This window comes from Diceros bicornis, chromosome 13 (genome assembly GCF_020826845.1).
Source record: "Diceros bicornis minor isolate mBicDic1 chromosome 13, mDicBic1.mat.cur, whole genome shotgun sequence".
NCBI lineage: Eukaryota > Metazoa > Chordata > Mammalia > Perissodactyla > Rhinocerotidae > Diceros > Diceros bicornis.
The window spans coordinates 53,067,015-53,085,292 of NC_080752.1; the positions used below are offsets into that span (position 1 = coordinate 53,067,015).

General features: G+C 40.7%; 1 protein-coding gene across 12 annotated transcripts in view; it reads left to right on the forward strand.

The window, feature by feature from the left end:
• MACF1 (microtubule actin crosslinking factor 1) overlaps positions 1-18,278 on the forward strand; it is a 330,156-nt gene that overhangs the window by 214,584 nt on the left and 97,294 nt on the right. For all 12 annotated transcript variants that reach the window (XM_058553754.1, XM_058553763.1, XM_058553761.1 and 9 more), the window contains 11 exons: positions 309-458; positions 1,383-1,616; positions 2,766-2,969; positions 5,522-6,040; positions 6,786-6,962; positions 7,215-7,338; positions 8,389-8,597; positions 8,985-9,302; positions 13,504-13,670; positions 15,358-15,517; positions 17,845-17,962. In XM_058553754.1, the coding sequence (XP_058409737.1) occupies positions 309-458; positions 1,383-1,616; positions 2,766-2,969; positions 5,522-6,040; positions 6,786-6,962; positions 7,215-7,338; positions 8,389-8,597; positions 8,985-9,302; positions 13,504-13,670; positions 15,358-15,517; positions 17,845-17,962 (2,380 nt within the window). The remainder of the gene's footprint in view (positions 1-308; positions 459-1,382; positions 1,617-2,765; positions 2,970-5,521; positions 6,041-6,785; positions 6,963-7,214; positions 7,339-8,388; positions 8,598-8,984; positions 9,303-13,503; positions 13,671-15,357; positions 15,518-17,844; positions 17,963-18,278) is intronic.

Below are 18,278 nucleotides of genomic sequence, written 5' to 3' on the forward strand. Positions count from 1 at the left end.
GGGTCTCAATTCTCCGTTTCCAAGGATGATAACAGCAGTCTGGCAAAGGAGCTCCCAAACCGAAACCTGGGAGTATTCTCTCCTGAAATTACCCCTGATTATAATTTAGACCATAGACCGAGATCAACAGACTGTGCAAATGAGGGGAGCTTTCTGAATATGATTTCTGTGCTTTTTCCTGTTCTAGTCTCCCACCAACTTTTCCATTCTTGAGATATAACCTTCCTGTTTTACATTTCAGGGAGTTATCTTGTATTTGTAAAATGAGAATTATTAATTATCTCTTGGCCCCTTTGCATTTTAATTAGACCCTACAGAAACAACAAAATACCTGTCACCAGAAACTAGAGGATCTTTGCACCTGGCTAGGACAGGCAGAAAGAGCATTGGTGGGCCACCAAGGTAGAGCCATCCAGCAGGATCTCTCTGCTTTGCAGAAGAACCAAAGTGACTTGAAGGTCAGTGTGAGTTAATCTATTTTTTTTGTCCCTTCAACAAGTATTTATAAAGGCTTGCTATGTGCCAGGCACAGTGCTTAGTGCTAGCAACATAATGGTAAACAGACATCATCCCTGCTTTCATGAAGCTTAGTCTTCACGAGAGACAGACATTACACAGATAATCAAAAAAATGAACATATAATTATTAAATGTTATATCTATAAAGGAAAATTTACATGAGAACATATAACAGAGACCTAATGTAGTCTGGGATGTTAGAAAAGATTACCTTGAAGAAATGTCATTTAAATTCAGAAATGAAGGATAGGTAGGGGTTAATGCATGAAGGGGTAGGAGGAGGAAGAGAATATGCCAGGTAGTGACCTATGCATCAGTTGTGAGGTAGGAACGGGATGGAACACAACATGTTCAAGAACTGAGAGAAAGCTAGTTCAGTTGGACTGCAAAGAACAAAAGGAAGACTAGTGAATGATGAGGCTGGAGAGTAGGCGGGACCCATATCGTGCTGGGCCATGTATACTACATTAAAGATAAGGAGTGATAATCATAAACGTAGAAAGGACCAAGCAGGCCTCGACTCAACGAGAGTCTTATCAACTCTTCTTTAGAGAAAAATGATCTGTTTGAGGATAACTCATTGCAAAATAAAAATCGCTACTACTCAGCATGTTTATGGGCAGTCTCTTCTTTTGTCACTAAATAGTTGCGTAGAAAATTAAATGTTAGAAAATTTCATAAATAAAAATATTTTAAAATTTATTATTTGTATTGGTTTTGGCCTAAACCTTAAGCAAATTACAGCCAGGGACATACATCTGTTGCAGATACGTCATCCTAGCCATTCCATTTTCACACTGTTTGTTAGAGGTCTTAGAAGTTCTAAAGTTGAAGGCTCTGCCATCCCTGTGTTCATGTGTTAAGGATTTACAGGACGACATTCAGAATCATGCCACCTCATTTGCCAGTGTTGTCAAAGACATTGAAGGGTTCCTGGAAGAGAATCAGAACAAGCTGAGCCCCCGTGAGTTGACAGCTCTTCGGGAAAAGCTTCATCAGGCCAAGCAGCAATATGAGGCTCTCCAGGAACGGACAAGGGTGGCCCAGAAGGAGCTGGAGGAAGTAGTGACCTCAGCCTTACAGCAGGAGACTGAAAAGGTAACCAGAGTGCTTTGATAGTTGGTATATTTCAAAAACAAAAATTGTGGTACCTACACAAATAAAAGGTATTGAGGGGAAACTGCCTTACAGAGAGCATAGAATCATGAAAGGGCTAATTCAGGAGCTAGTCCATGAGTCAATATTTATATAAGAAACATCCTGAAGGACTTTGTCAGGAATTAGTTGGTAGGAAGTTCATATTACCAAAAACAGGAAAAGAAAAGTCTTGCTATCTGTGTACTCAGTATTCTGACTAATTGAAAAATTAGAAAGAACTTAGTGAAGAAGGTAGTACTCTGGGAAAGAAGAAGTGAATGGCATATTTCTAACATGAATCTGGACTGGTGATCCAAGAGTACCAGGGGGAAATATCTGGGGTGTCTTAGTGGGCCACAAGTTATCCCCAAGCTGCCACTGTAGTTTCAGTGGGAATAATGGCACTGGGATAAACCAGAGAGAAGGTAAAGCCTCAAATGGTCTTCTGCACCCCACTCAGTGCTGGCAGATTGAATTAGGATTCTTTGTCGGCTGTGGACTCTGACGCCAATGGGGAAGGTAGAGAACGTGGAAAAGAGAAAAAGTTACCTGAAGATGAATTCTGAAATACATGCATGTATCACTTGACATAACCTGTTTAACTAATTAAAATACTTAAAGAGTCAGAAAATAGAGTTTGAGAGGCAAGTTTAAGAACTCGATGCTCTGTTTGGCAGAGAAAAGGATGGGAGAAGTCTGTGTTTCCCCTAGGGTAGAGCAGCCAGGTAATCAGGTGTGGCTGTGCTCTCTCTTACCCTACCAAGCCAATGAATCACTTCTCATACCTAGAAAGGATTCTGAGAAGACTTACTAGGGTGGTAGGATTAAATAATCTCTTAATAAAGCCCTTTTAAATCCTGGGAGTTGCCCTCTTCCTTTTTTTTGTTAAAAGCAGTGAGATGTAGACAAAATCTAGCGAGTGTTTTAAATAATTATTTTTCAACAGATTTAGAAAATGCTTATTCTTTTTTGTGGGTGCAAAGACTGTTTATACCCAATCTTAGAGCTTCTCTTTTTTGTTAGCATAAAAATCTCCCCCTTTTACCTAACCTGTGGTTGTAGAGCTGAATATTTAAGGCCTTCTCACTGGACTCCCTCTGTGGCTTTCAGACTAAAGCAGCAAACGAACTGGCTGAGAACAGGAGTAAGATCGATGCTCTCTTGGAATGGGTGACTTCAGTAGGATCATCTGGTGGACAGCTGGAGCAGCCCTTAGGAGCTAGCCTGGAGAAAAGAACCTTGGATACTACTGATGGTCACATGGGGGTGAACCAAGTCTCAGAGGAACTGGACAAGCAATGTGTGAAGATGAAGGTGAGGATGTTAGCTTGTCCTCGCTCTGCTGGGGGAATCTCTTCTGCCCTGGGCAAGTCACCGTAACCTCCTCACCCCTAAATGCAGTGAGCACTTCTTAGTTCATATTTTCTTTGATATCTTAGCAGCTTTGTCACTGTTGGCCACTTCCCTTGCAATACTTTCTGCCTTGATTTCTGTAGCACTGCTCTGCCCAATGATCCTGCTTCCTTTCTTCTGGCCAGCTTTTGAAATACTGATGTGCTTCCGGGTTGTAGCCTAGGCCTCTTCTCATCTTTCAGAACAAGCTTTCCTTGGGTAATCTTATCCCCTCATGACACTTCAGTTATCATTTGTACTAGTGAATTCCATGTATATATTTGTCTCCAGCCCAAATGCCTGTCCTAAGCTTCAAGCCAGCATATAAATCCATCTGCCTATTTGCAACTTGGAACCACAAGCACCTCAACCTGAAAAATGGAACTCCTATTTCCTATAATACCCCTCTCCCAATAAAACATGTTCTCCTTCCTATCTTCCCATTTAATTGCCTGAACTAGACATCATCCTAGATTCCTTTTTCTCCCTCCCTCTCCCGTATAGAATCAGTCATCAAATCTTATGCTTCTTATATCCCTTGAAAAGTTATCCACACTTCTTTATCTCCATGGAGATATTATTGTAGTTCAGACTACTGTCAACTTTCACCTGTGTTATTATGATAGCTTCTACTGGTCTCCTTGCCTTTGGCTTTTACTGTCCAATCCATTCTTCACACTGCTAAGTGGTTTTTCGAAAATGCTATATCCCTACTTAACCCTTTTAATGGTTCTTTATTGCCCTCAAGAAACCATTTCTTACTATTTACCTCTATTCATTTATTAATTCGTTCAGCAAATATTGAGGGCCTGCTGTATGACAGGCATTAGAGACAAACCAGTGAACCAACCAGATAAACCATCTCCTAGTACATTAACTGGCATGTGCAGGCACATTATATTGCATGATTGAAAGATATTATATATTTAGGAAACTTAGAAAACACATGGGTCCCATATTTTGCTAGTGATACCTTTATAGCAAAGAAAATTTGGTTTAGTTGGAATGCTTCTGTCGAATGGGCTATGTGGGCCATTGCCTTATTTTATATTAATAGGATTTCTACCTCTTGCATGCCGTTGTAGTATATCCCCCCAAAGCCATGGCAGTCTTATAACACTGCAAAACAGATTGTTCTGCTGTCACAGGGAGCTTCCTGATATTTCTTGCTGGTAGCTGTCAGCTGACCAAGGAACATCCCCATTCTAGGAAGGAAACTGCCTTACTCATGGGTGGATGAGAATGGGGACATCTGGGTGGTGTACAGACAAACCGTAATACTGCCCTCTACTGTCTATTTGAGCAGGATATATTTGTCACCCCAGCTTTCCTGAGGTGACATTGGCACCTGAAGCCATCAGGTTGCTCTTGATACTGGTTGAAACTGGACAATGTTCTGGAGAAAAATAGGCTATTGTCCTTCTTTAGGTAGTTGCATAAACAATATAGATAGTCAAGAACTCTGACTAAACTCTCACTATCTTCTATTTAGACTCAGGAAGAACATTTTTAAAGACAAAATAGAACAGGGGCCGGCCCCGTGGCTTAGTGGTTGGGTGCATGCGCACTGCTGCTGGCGGCCGGGGTTTGGATCCTGGGCGCGCACCGACGCACCGCTTCTCTGGCCATGCTGAGGCCACATCCCACATACAGCAACTAGAAGGATGTGCAGCTATGACATGCAACTATCTACTGGGGCTTTGGGGGAAAAAAAATAAATAAATAAAATTATTTAAAAAAAAAAGACAAAATAGAACAACCACAGCTGTCCCAAAAGAACTTATAGTCCATTGGAATAGAAAAAAGATCCACATGTGAGCACATAGACATAGCACATACAAATAAAAAGTAAAAATTACCTATACTATCCAGAAATATAGCTTACACTAATATACAAATTGTTTATTTAACAAATTAATTTTCCAAGATCTTTCCTAGTAGGTACAGTCTTCATGGATAACATGAGTGACGTATTTCACAGCTAAGTATTTGCAACTTTTATACTGTCATATGTATGGCTTAGCCAGCTTATTCTCCCCTTCCATTAATGTGGGTAGTTATTAGTAGGCCATTTGTACCTTCTTTTAGATTTAGGGTGGTTTAGTGAAGGTTCTAGGCATGGTTCATTCCTTAACTATCTGCATGACCTTAGTCAAGACATATAACATCTTTTTTCTATTCGCTTCTCCTATCTTTAATATGGATATTGTATTGTCTGCCTACATTGTAGATTGTACCACAAATCAGATGAGATAATACATGTAAAATCTCTTGGAAAACTATAAGATTCTGTGTGTGTTAGTGCAGCTGGGATTAACATATGGCATATTCTTAGAGAGTGAGAGAGATTGGTGATTTCTGAGCAGCTGGAAAAGTAGCCTGTTGAGATCTCTCTCTACTTCTAGCTGTAGACATAACTAAATTACTGTGGTGTCCCTACTGATTATCCTTTGTTTGGGGGGATTTTTTGCCAGGCTGATCACCAAGACTTGCTGTCTCAGCAGCAAAATTTCATCCTGGCCACTCAGTCAGCTCAGACCTTCCTGGACCAGCATGGCCACAATCTCACACCCGAAGAACGACAGATGCTACAAGAGAAGCTAGGAGAGCTAAAGGAACAATATGGAACTTCCCTGGCCCAGTCAGAGGCAAACCTGAAGCGGGTGCAGACACTACGGGATGAGCTGCAGAAGTTTCTGCAGGATCATCGAGAGTTTGAAAACTGGCTGGAACGGTCTGAAAAAGAGCTGGAGAACATGCATAAGGGAGGCAGCAGCCCTGAAGCCCTTCCTTCCCTGCTAAAGCGGCAGGGGAGCTTCTCGGAGGATGTAATTTCCCACAAAGGAGACTTGAGATTTGTGACTATCTCAGGACAGAAAGTCTTGGACACAGAAAACAGCTTTGAGGAAAGCAGAGAACCCTCAGTGACTGGAACCTTAGTGAAGGACAAGCTGAAGGATGCATCAGAAAGATACACTGCTCTCCATTCAAAGGTATGGGAGAGGTTCCTGGCAGCCCTCACACAAATGTAGGTGGTTTCTGGGGCTTAGAATAAGAACCTCAGGACACAGTGAGCGAGCTGATTGGTATATTGACCACAGGCAGAATGTCTTTCTGAGCTCCTCAAAAATGCGAAATATGTAGGCCTGTGGGCTAATGCCTGATCTTAGCAATATCAGGAGTATGTCTCACTCCTGTGGTGAAGGTGGAGGTGCTAGCCTTCCTGTGGGCTCCTGAGAGCCATAGCACAGGGGAAACGTAAACCAAGTACCCAGTCTTGATTCCTGGACAGAGCATCCTAGGGTAAATTCTTAGCTTCCTCCCTATCAGAGAGCTCCCTTTAGCTCCCAATTTGTAGAATCCAGTCAGTTCTCCTTACCTGTCTTGTGCTTTTTGCCAACATCCTTAACTCCCCAAAAGGAATACTTTTTGTACCTCTCAATCCCTACCTTTGCCTGCAATCTGATGCATATTTCTTTGGTGGCTTGTCATACAACTCACTAAATCTTCCCAGCTATATAATAAAGTTGGGGCGGATAGTATGGATCAAACAATAAGAACTCCACTTGTAGAAGATGGCTGCTACCCATGTATCTGTGGAGGCCCCGGCACAACCCTTAATTGTTACAGTGAGTTCCCTGTAACAAAGGCAGGCCTCTCTTTGGACTGTGCCTAGGAAGCTGCTGCCTTTGGCCTGACCTTGTTTAAGCCTGCTTTCTTCTTCTTTCTCTGGCATAGTGTACACGATTGGGCTCTCACCTGAACATGTTGTTAGGCCAGTATCAGCAGTTCCAGAGCAGCTCCGACAGCCTGCAGGCCTGGATGCAGACTTGTGAGGCCAATGTGGAGAAGCTTCTCTCAGATACTATAGCCTCTGACCCTGGGGTCCTGCAACGGCAGCTTGCAACAACAAAGGTAAGCCCGGACACAGGCTGTTGTATTGCATGGCATAGAGTACCCTAAAGCAAAGCAAATACTTGCATAGGTTAAAGGCAGTGGTTGGTGTGGCTTGGACAAGATCTGACTCCTAAAGACTTTATTCTATTATCTGTAGCTATGGATAAACAGAATTATTCTATAAAGCTGCTTAGTAGCTCTAGATTCCTAGAACCAGCTTTGATTACTCACTCAGATGTTTTTCTTTTGTCCTTTTTCATGGACAAGCAGCAGTTGCAGGAGGAATTAGCTGAGCACCAAGTACCTATAGAAAAGCTCCAAAAAATAGCCCATGACCTCATGGAAATTGAAGGGGAGCCAGCCCCAGACCATAAGCATGTTCAAGAAACTACAGGTATGAAGCAGCAATATACCAAGAGTGCTCCCTTGATTCCTAGTATGTGCCTCCTTTCTGTAATACATCATATTGTGTGTACAAGTATCTGTGGTGCTAGCTAGGGACTGAGGACGTAAACTTGAATAGCTCACCCTCTAATGAACTTTATTCTTGCGCCATTGAAGGCCTTCACAATCTGGCTTCAATCTCTTTTCCCCAGGCATTCTGCCTTTTGGCCACACCCTACTTCTTTCCTTTCTGAAGTAAACTAGTCATTTCTTCATTGCTTTACCCCTGAAGTTTTCCTATTGCTTAGCTGCTAACATTTGTTGAGTGTTTACCATACATGATGAAATCTTGCTCATGCTTTAAGATGTAGCTGAGAAGTTACTTCCTTTGTAAAGTCTCTTTTTTTCTGTGTGTGTGAGGAAGATCGGCCCTGAGCTAACATCTGCCAATCCTCCTCTTTTTGCCGAGGAAGACTGGCCCTGGGCTAACATCCTTGCCCATCTTCCTCCACTTTATATGGGACGCCGCCACAGCATGGCCTGACAAGCAGTGCGTCGGTGCGCGTCCGGGATCCGAACTGGCGAACCCCGGGCCACCACGCAGAGCGCGCACACTTAACCGCTTGCGCCACTGGGCCGGCCCCTCTTTGTAAGGTCTTAACCACCACCGCCACCCCACAAAAGAAATGAAAGATAAGAAATAATCATTCTTCCTTCGAGCTTCTCTAGTACAGTACTCCTAGTACCAATATAGCACTTACGATTTTATTTTTACACTTAGTTGTGATGTGCATTAGGGTCTTAAGTTTGTAGAAGACAGGGATTTTATCCTAATTATCTTTAGTCCTCAGCATTGAGCACAATTTCTGGCACTTAGAGGTGCTAAATAAATAATGCTTATTGAATTTGGCTCGAATACTAATGTACTTTAAGCTTATTCATTCTATTTGTCTTGATATCTGTTATTATTATAATTAACATATGCTACTTAAATGCGTTCTTTTTGAAAGCACAACATAAAAATAGTCTCCACTGTCTTCTCATGGCCTCGATTTTCCAGATTCCATACTCAGCCATTTCCAAAGCCTCTCCAGTAGCCTGGCTGAGCGCTCTGCTCTGCTGCAGAAGGCAATTGCCCAATCTCAGAGTGTCCAGGAAAGCCTGGACAACTTGTTGCAGTCCATCAGGGAAGTTGAAAAAAACCTGGAAGAGGAGCAGGTGGCATCACTGTCATCTGGAGTCATCCAAGAAGCCCTGGCCACTAACATGGTGAGACTTATGCCCCAAGAGTTAGCACAGAGGGTGTATTTGCCATGTTCCATAATTACATCATTTTGAAAGAGTATAGGAGAAGAATTCATTTCCATGAGTCTTCTAAGATGACTTAGAGATGATGACTAATCCATGTAAAGATATTTCTACCCAAGTTCCAAACCACTGTTAAGCTTGAGGAAAAGTGATGATCGCAAAATCATTGGTGGGATGGGGTGGAGAGCTAGGGGATGACATGTGTGGTATTCTGAAGGCTCAGTTGCAATCAATCCTCCAGCCCTCCTTGAGGAGGTGAGCATGTGGTTATTGGAAATTTATTAGTTTGTGGCTCAGATATCCTGGAATAAGTGAGCCAGGAGCTGACAGACATGTTCTTGATGACAGAAATTGAAGCAGGACATTGCTTGGCAAAAGAGCAGCTTGGAGGCCACCCGTGAAATGGTGACCCGATTCTTGGAGACTGCAGACAGCACCACAGCTGCAGTGCTGCAGGGCAAACTGGCGGAGGCGAGCCAGCGCTTCGAACAGCTCTGTCTACAGCAGCAAGAAAAGGAGAGCTCCCTAAAGAAGCTTCTTCCCCAGGCAGAGATATTTGAACATCTCTCTGATAAGCTGCAGCAATTCATGGAAAACAAAAGTCGGATGCTGGCCTCTGGAAATCAGCCAGATCAAGATATTGCACATTTCTTCCAACAGATCCAGGTGAGCATATATCTGCCAAATTGGCAGAATAAAGGGAAAAGAAGGGCAAGGAGAGGACCAACATTTACTGAGCACATAATATGTCAGTCAGTGTCCTGGAAACTTTACCTGCATTATCTTAAAGAATTACCATAGTCATCCTGTAAACTAGACACTCTTTGTCCATTTTTAAAAAACCACAGCCTAGATTTATTTTTTACTCATATACATGTTCAACCCAGGTCAGCAGGGGTTCTTAGCGCTTCATGGTCACTCGGGGATTCAGGTTAATGAAATCTTCATCCTGACGTATGCTTTCATGATTAGTGCTACAATAGCAGGGAGACAGACCGTATCCATTTATATCTCATTAGTCAAAGCAAGTTTCACATGACCACACCTGACTCTCAAGGGGTGGAAAAATGTAATCCTACCATGTACCTAGTAGGTGCAGAGCTAGAAATATTTGGTGAAGAGTATTACCTACCACAGATATAGATATATATCCAGGAGTAGAGTTGCTGGGTCATGGTATATTCAACCAAGTAGTGGCCAACTCAAGCTCCACAATGGCTACACCTGCCCGCATTCCCACTGTTACCTCACCATTCCTGTATCCTCACATCACTGCCTTGGGTTTATCCATCTATCTCACTTTTTCCATATTAAAGTAGCATCTCATTGTTTCATTTGGTTTGTTCTCCTAACTTTTTGCTTTTTGTTTTGAATAATTTCAAACTTTCAGGAAAGTAGAAGGAATGGCACAACACCACCAACGTACTTTTCACAGCATAGATTCACCAATTGCTAACTGTTTTCTCTCTCTTTATAAATATTATAAAAGAGAGATAGTATCATTATGGGCTCCCATATTCATTATCATCATTGTTCTTTTTGATATTCAAAAGTTTTCCCAAATTTGGTCAGTGGGAGCACCTTTAAGCTGTCTCCTGGTGTCTTTTTAACATGTCCCTGTTAGCATGTGAGTACTCTCTTGCTTTCTGGCACAAGGTGATATTTCAGCCTCGTCTTGTAATTACCCTGACCCATGCCTGAAATCAGCTATTTCTCCAAGGAGCCCCATTTTTAGTGGGGAATGGTATTTAGAAACTAAAATCCAAATACTAGATGAGCTACTAGTACTAGCTACTAGATGAGCTGTGGTGTCATTGCGTCTAGGTCCATTTCAATAGAAATCTATTGCGTCTAGATTTCCTTTCTAGGAAATCTATGTATTTTTTTATATCACGTGTTCATACCGATAATCCAATTCCAACTCAGCACCGTAGGATTCTTCCTCCATTCTCTGTTTGTATCTTCCTTTTCCTATAGGGAGAACCCTCGTTTCTAACAACCTTAATATATTTCCTTGTTTGCTTTATCGTGCAGTAAATTAAGATCACTTTGGAATTACACTAGTGTTTCTCCCAATAACAAACCTACTAAATTAAATTCAAGATTTCTTTCTTAGACTATAACCTACTGTGTGCTGTGTTCAAAGTTACCTGAATTAAATTTTTTTCCTATAATTTCATATAGTCATTTGTTTCTCTTTGTATTCAACTTCAGGATTTTATTTTTTTATCTTTGTTGATTAAGTTTTATTTTTAAACATGTAAAACATTAACATAGCTCAAAAGTCAAAACTATTCAAAAAGTTATGCTCAGGGTATAGGGAAGTGAATAAGGATATGCTCTCATTCTCTTCCCTGTCTCTTCTATCCCAGTCTCACCACCCCCACAGGCAGTGGATTTCAGGTTTATTATTTCTATTTCTTTTTTCCAAAATAAGAACACACATTCTTATTTCCCATTCTTCCTTACACAAAAAGGATGTACATTATATAATCTTTTACACTTTTCTTTTCTACTTAACATGTCCTAGAAATCAGTTAAAATCAATTAATAGAGGGGCTGGCCTGGTGGCGCAAGCGGTTAAGTGCGCACACTCCACTGCAGCGGCCCGGGGTTCGCCGGTTCGGATCCCGGGTGCGCACCGGTGCACCACTTGTCAGGCCATGCTGTGGTGGCGTCCCATATAAAGTAGAGGAAGATGAGCACAGATGTTAGCCCAGGACCAGTCTTCCTCATCAAAAAGAGGAGGATTGGCAGATGTTAGCTTAGGTCCGATCTTCCTCACAAAAAAAAAAAAATCAATTAATAGAGGTATTCCTCTTTTTTTTTTTTTTTTTACTATACATTTATTGTGAGGATGAACCATAGTTTATCCAACAAGACTCTCCTTCTGGTAGTTTCCAAATTTGTGCTATTACAAATAATTCACCACAGTGAATAATTTTGTGTATTTTCCCCCATATTATTGGAAGTATATCTTCAGAATAAGTTCCTAGAGTGGAATTGTTGCATCCAAGGGTAAATGAATGTGTGGTTTCGTTAGATACAGCCAAATTCCCCTCCATCGGGTTTTCATCACTTTGCATTCCCACCAGCAGTGTATGAGAGTACCTGTTTCCCCTGCAGCCTCACCAACAGAATGTATTGTCAAGCGTTTGAGTTTTTGCTAATCTGATTGATAAAAGATGATATCTTGTTGTGGTTTTTAATTTTTATTTCTTCTCTGAGTGAACTTGAGTATATTTTTATACATTTAAGGAACATTTATTCGTGAACTCTTGGTTCATATCTTTTGCCATTTTCTGTCAAGAGTTTGGTCTTTTTTTTCTTTCAATTTATGAGTTCCTCTGTGTTAGGGAGATTAGGTCTTTATGTATGATATGTTGGAAATATTTTCTCAGTTTTTCCTTTGTCTTTTGACTTTGCTTATAGGGTATTTTTGGCCATAATACCAAAAAAAGTTTTTTGGTTTTTTTCACTCTTTTATTGAAGATATATTTTTAGTCATAGCTTGAAAGCCTTTTGCCACACCCAGGTTATGAAGGAATTCACCCACACTTTCCTCTAGAACTTGTATGGTTTCATGTTTTTTTACATTTGAATCTTTTAACAATTTAAGTTTATTCTGAAGTATGGTGTGAGGTATGAATCGAAGTTCATCTTTTTCTGAAGGTCTATCTAGTTGTTCCCAATATCATTTATTTGAAAAGTCCATCTTTTCTGTAGTGATTTGAGAAATGATATTTATCGTATACAGAATGTCCATATGTACTCAAGTCTATTTCTGGATTTTCTATTCTATTTTGCTGCTCTGTCTATTCATGAATCATAGCATAGTATTTTTAATTCTAGGGGCTTTATGGTATATTTTACTATCTGCTAGGGCTAGTCTTGTTCATTCTTTTTTTTTTTTCTTTCAGGATTTTTCATAGCTATAATTGTACATTTACTTGTCCATGTGAACTTTAGAATCAACTTTATTAGCCCTAGAGAAAAAAAGTTGGTATTTTTATTTGGGTCACATTAAATTTACTTATTCACACATGCATGTATACACACATACATGCATACATAATGTATACACACATATCTTTGTGGATGTCTTTCCATTTATTCAGGTCTGCTTTTGTGTCTTTCAGAAGTGTATTAAAGTTTTATTCACGGCTTCTGGTTAGTTGATTCCTAAAATTGTATTTTTTCTGTTGCTGCTGTAAATGAAGTTTTTACTCTTGATTTTTGTTTGTTTTGTATTCTGCTACTTTATCAGATTACTTCCTTGTTTGATTTAGTTGTATTGTAGATTCTCTTGGGTTTTACAAATATACTTTCATGTGATCTGCAAATATAGTTTTACCTCTTCTTTTCCAATTCTTATGCCACATATTGTTTTCTCTTACCTAATTGCATTGGCTAATATCTTCAAAACAATGTTAAATAATAGTGAAGAGAGTGTGTTTGCCCCGTTTTACAGAAGAGACAGACTATGGAAGCTTAGAGAAGTTTAATAGCTTAGGATCACAAGCTGGTAAGTGGCAAAACCATGATTGAATTTCAGGTCTTTTTGACTCCAAATACCTGCATTCTTTTCATTCTATCATGCTGCCTCCGAAATCTTTGAACATTTGTTTAAAGGAGACAAGACTCTTTTGCAGTTCCTAGCCACTCTCAGGTGGATTGAAGAAATCCTACGTATTTATTGTTTTGATCTAACAGTTGACCCAGCAAGCATGCCTCCCTCTTTTCTTGTTCCCTCGTTTTCTACAGTTTAGAGAGAAATTGCCCCAGATTTAATCTAGATATCTTTCATTTTTTAGAGTATATTTACTTATAAGGATCAGAAGATTTAATACATTTCCTTGTTTGATAGGAGCTCAATTTGGAAATGGAAGACCAACAGGAGAACCTGGATACTCTTGAGCATTTGGTCACTGACCTGAGCTCCTCTGACTTTGCAGTGGACCTATCCCAGCACCAGGACAGGGTGCAGAACCTCAAAAAGGACTTTACAGAGCTACAGAAGACAGTTAAAGAAAGGTCAGTTTTCATATGTATTGGTCAGCGTCGGAGCTAATTTTTTCTTGCTACTGAGTGAAATGATTTTCTCTTCCTTCCTCCTTTACCAAAAAAGATGGCGTCAAGAAGTCTGCTACTGAGTCGTAGGAGATTGGAAAATACCTCTTTCAGGCAAAGCTACTCAATATACTTGATGCTTAGTGGCTTTTCTATTATTAACTAATGAATTCCTTCTCAGTAATGGGGCTCAATTCTCTCTCTCTACAATCAAAAGCCCAGGTCACCTGGATCAAACAACAAATTTGGGGCCACAAGTAGGATTGTAGCAGGATTTGAAATAAAGAGAAAAATTGGAGATGACTTCCGAGACATAATTAAAGGTTATATTGGTACTCATCTTGCTTGTTTTGACCACATTTAAGTTGCTGTTTTGGAGGAGTGTCTGAATTCTTCTTTTGGGGCAAATATAGGAATATATGACAAAGGTAGCTGATTTTAGGTTATCAGTTCACTGTTGAAAAGCTGTGATTCCCCCATTAGAAAGCCTCACATGAGTTCAAGAGCTTGATAAGACTTCTTCTCTTGATTTAGCCATAAATGTAATCTTGATTTTGGTGCTAGTGGTTAAGATTCGATGCTCTCACCACCACGGCGCAGGTTCGTTTCCTGGTCAGGGAACCACACTACCCATCTGTTAGTTGTCATACTGTGGTGGCTATATGTTGCTGTGATGCTGAAAGCTATGCCACTGATATTTCAAATACCAGCAGGGTGACCCATGGTGGACAGGTTTCAATGGAGCTTCTAGACTACACAGACTAGGAAAAAAGACCTGGCGACCCACTTTTGAAAAAACCGGCCACAAAAACCCTATGATTAGCAGCAGAGTATTATCTGATATAGCACCAAAAGATGAGAGGATGGCACAAAAAGACCAGACAGGGTTCCATTCTGCTGTACACAGGGTCACTAGGAGTCAGAATCAACTTGATGGCACTAACAATGAATAATCTTGATATAGCAGATGACTACCTAGTGACTAGAGGAAAACAGTTGCTCACATCAACACTGTAAGCAGCAGGTCGTTTAGTAGAGGGGAGAGAGACAAAGGCCAAGAAGGCTTTGTTTTTTTCCCCCTATGCTGAGGGCCTTTAGCTGTATGAAGAACTGGTATCTCTGGCTTTAAGTCGGATAGATGTGGCCATTTCCAAAACATAATTTCAAAATTGAATTCTCCTTTCTCCTTGATTTATTTTATTCATTGGTGTGCTTACCCTGGCTTTTCTGAGCCTCAATTTCAGCATCTTCCTTGCTAAAGGAATTATCATTCGCATTAGACCTTGAAAGAGTCAAGTACCCAAAAGGTAGCAGAGCTGGACTTGAGATCCAAAGCCTGCATTCTTTCCATTGTATCATGGTACCTAAATAGCAGGCTCCCTTTCGTTTTTCTCACTTTCACTTTAGCCTAGAGTAAGATTGAAGACTCCTTTCCTCAGAAATGTCCAAACAAGGGCAACAGATTCCTTAGTTTGATGCTCCCCTACATCATATGTGGCTGGTTAGCCAAAGCTGCTGTGGAGAAGATTATGGGAAGGAAAGGCCCTGTTAGGAAGCTGATGCCTGAGTCCCAGAATGAACCTAGTTCTAGTTCAAGTTTACTTCTTTACAAAGCTTAGTCTGGCAAGTAACAAAATATCTTTGTTGGCAGAGAGGAAGATGCATCATCTTGCCAGGAGCAATTGGATGAATTCCGGAAGCTGGTTAGGACCTTCCAGAAATGGCTGAAGGAAACTGAAGGGAGTGTTCCACCTACAGAGACTTTCATGAATACTACTAAAGAGCTGGAAAAGCAGATTGAACACCTGAAGGTAGGTGAATAAAAGAATCTCCAGGAATCATGCTAGACAGCAGTTTGTAAGCTTGTGTGGACTGATCTCCAACTGTGGTAGGGAAGTGGTGTGAAAAATTCAAGTTATCCATCTGCATCAGAAAGAAATTCCTCCATTCTCTTCATGTGATTCCCACCTACCCTTACCCAAGCACTGGGCACCAAAATATCTCTTATTTTAAAACCAAAACCCCAAAAATCTGGGAATAATATCTATAGTATCTATAAAGTTTCATCTGTTTCTTGGATACCTCATGCTATGGTGGGTCATCTGACAGTTGTCAATGTCCAGTTCTTGAGAAGTTTACACCTCATTGTATGTTTGAGATACGCTTCATAACGACCTTTCAGTCAATGACAGATCGCATATACGACAGTGGTCCCGTAAGAGTAGTACCATACAGCCTAGGTGTGCAGTAGGCTATACCATCTAGCTTTGTGTAAATACACTGTATGTTGGCACAATGATGAAATCCCCTAACCACGTATTTCTCAGAAGGTAGCCCTGTCATTAAGTGACATATGACTGTATATGTAAGCAAGTGACACATCTATGATGAGGAAATTGAGAAGAGAAGAACTAGTGCTGCAACTAATAAAGGAAAAGTTAAGTCAGAGGGTTGAAAGTTACCCTTCAAGAGTAGGACCAGTCTTTCTCCCATCCCCTGTAGAATCCCTTCTGTCCCATCTTTGATTCATAGTCAACACCTCTATCACATCTTTTTTTTGTTGAAATCATCTAAATCTGCCTTCAACTAACTCTTAGCATTCGTCCTTATTTTCTTCATAAAGCAGGATTTATCTTGAACAGATGAAAGAGAAGAGATTGGTTGCTTTCACAGAAAGAGTACCAGGAGTGTTTGCTGTGGGGAATTCCCTAGGGCAGAGAGAGGTTCCCCAATTTCTTGGTTCCCAACACCCTTAGTGTTTTAGGAAATTTTTCATGGTACCTCAAGGCCAAAACAACCAAAATACAGAAGACACCTTACTTCCTAAGTCGTCAGGTCCACGCAACTTAATAGTAGTTGTTCACATGGTGTCCAACAGATGTCACTATATTTCCCTCAAAAATTTAAAATATCCTGTGAGTGAGTGCATACATATCTTGGAGACTATAGCTCTTTGGAATCAAAGTGATTAATAAAGAAATTGACAAGCTGTCAATTGACAAGATTCAGTTTGAAGTTAGGCAGCATGAGCTTGCTAGATGTTAATGGCTATGTATCTTTCTCTGCTGCTGCTCTGCAGCTTAAAGTCAAAGGCAGACTAAGTAGAGTCTGTGGAGGAAGGGATTGAAGGCTAGGTTTATGTCCCTGCTTGGAAAGGAGTAAAATCCTGCTGCTGTGGCAGGCAATCCACATCTTAGAGACAACATAACCTGCTACTTTGTCTTAGAGTAGAAGACATTGTTTCCTAATGGCTTTCTATGGTAGTTAGAGCTCTGACTTCAAACTCAATATAAAGTTCCCTTGAAAATGCAAAGTGTAGCCTATGATTCTATGTATTTCTCTGCATCTCGATGTTTAGCTCCTCATTTTACTCTCCGATTACCATTTCCTTTTTATTCTTTACACACATGCTGTTGCCTTTGTCCGCTTGGTAAACTCTTGTTTTAACTCAAAGCTTTCTTGCCTCTGAGTAGAGTTAGATGTGTCTCCTCTTGCACTCTCAAGAGTTTGCTGACTGTCTATATTTCTGTAATAGCATTTATCACATTATAAGGCAATTGATAATCTGAGCTCTTTAAGAACTGTGTCATAATCCTATTTTGTATCCCTAGTGTTTGGCGTGATGCCTGGCGTATAGTAAATGCTCAATAAATATTTGATGAATGAATGAATGAGAAGGTCCTGAATATTCCAGGATATCCTTCTCCCATACCTTGGCTGGCTAAACCAAGATCTTGAAATGGCTGAATATATGAGGACGGTCACTTAATGCTTATCAAAACTTTAGGAGGGGCCTGGCCCAGTGGCATAGTGGTTAAGTTCGGGCGCTCCACTTTGGCATCCCAGGGTTCACAGGTTCGGCCACAGTTCCCGGGTGTGGACCTACGCACTGCTCGTCAAGCCAGGCTGTGGCAGCATCCTACGTATAAAATGGAGGAAGATGGCCACGCACGTTAGCTCAGGGCTACTCTTCCTCAGCAAAAAGACGAGGATTGGCAATGGATGTTAGCTCAGAGCCAGTCTTCCTCACAAAAAAAAAAAAAAAAACTTTAGGGAGTATATATAGAAGAACAGGTGTTCCTACTTACAAGGAGAAAGCCCCCAGATGTTCCATTTAGCTATTTTGTTTTTTGAACAGGGTCTCCTAGATGACTGGGCAAGTAAGGGAACTTTGGTGGAAGAAATGAATTGCAAAGGCACTTCTTTAGAAAATCTCATCATGGAGATCACAGCACCTGATTCCCAAGCCAAGACAGGTAAGTGCAGCCTCTTAAAAATATAGTGAATAAACATCCTTCTTTGCTTTGGCCTTGGTGATGACCCCTTACTTAATAAAAGTCAGAATCAAGGTTGGATATGCGAAGAAAGGGGGGTCCACAAAGCGGTCTTTCCCCTCAGCCTGATCTTTTTTCCCATTTGGTATATAATGTTGCTCCATTTTGTGAAATTCCTTTCTGTGATGGGAAAAAGTAAAGGGACTAATTGGCCCACTTAGAACTGTCAAATGAACATAGAAGGATTAAAATAGGATTTCCATCTTGAGGAATTTCTCTCTTTTAAACATGTGAATGG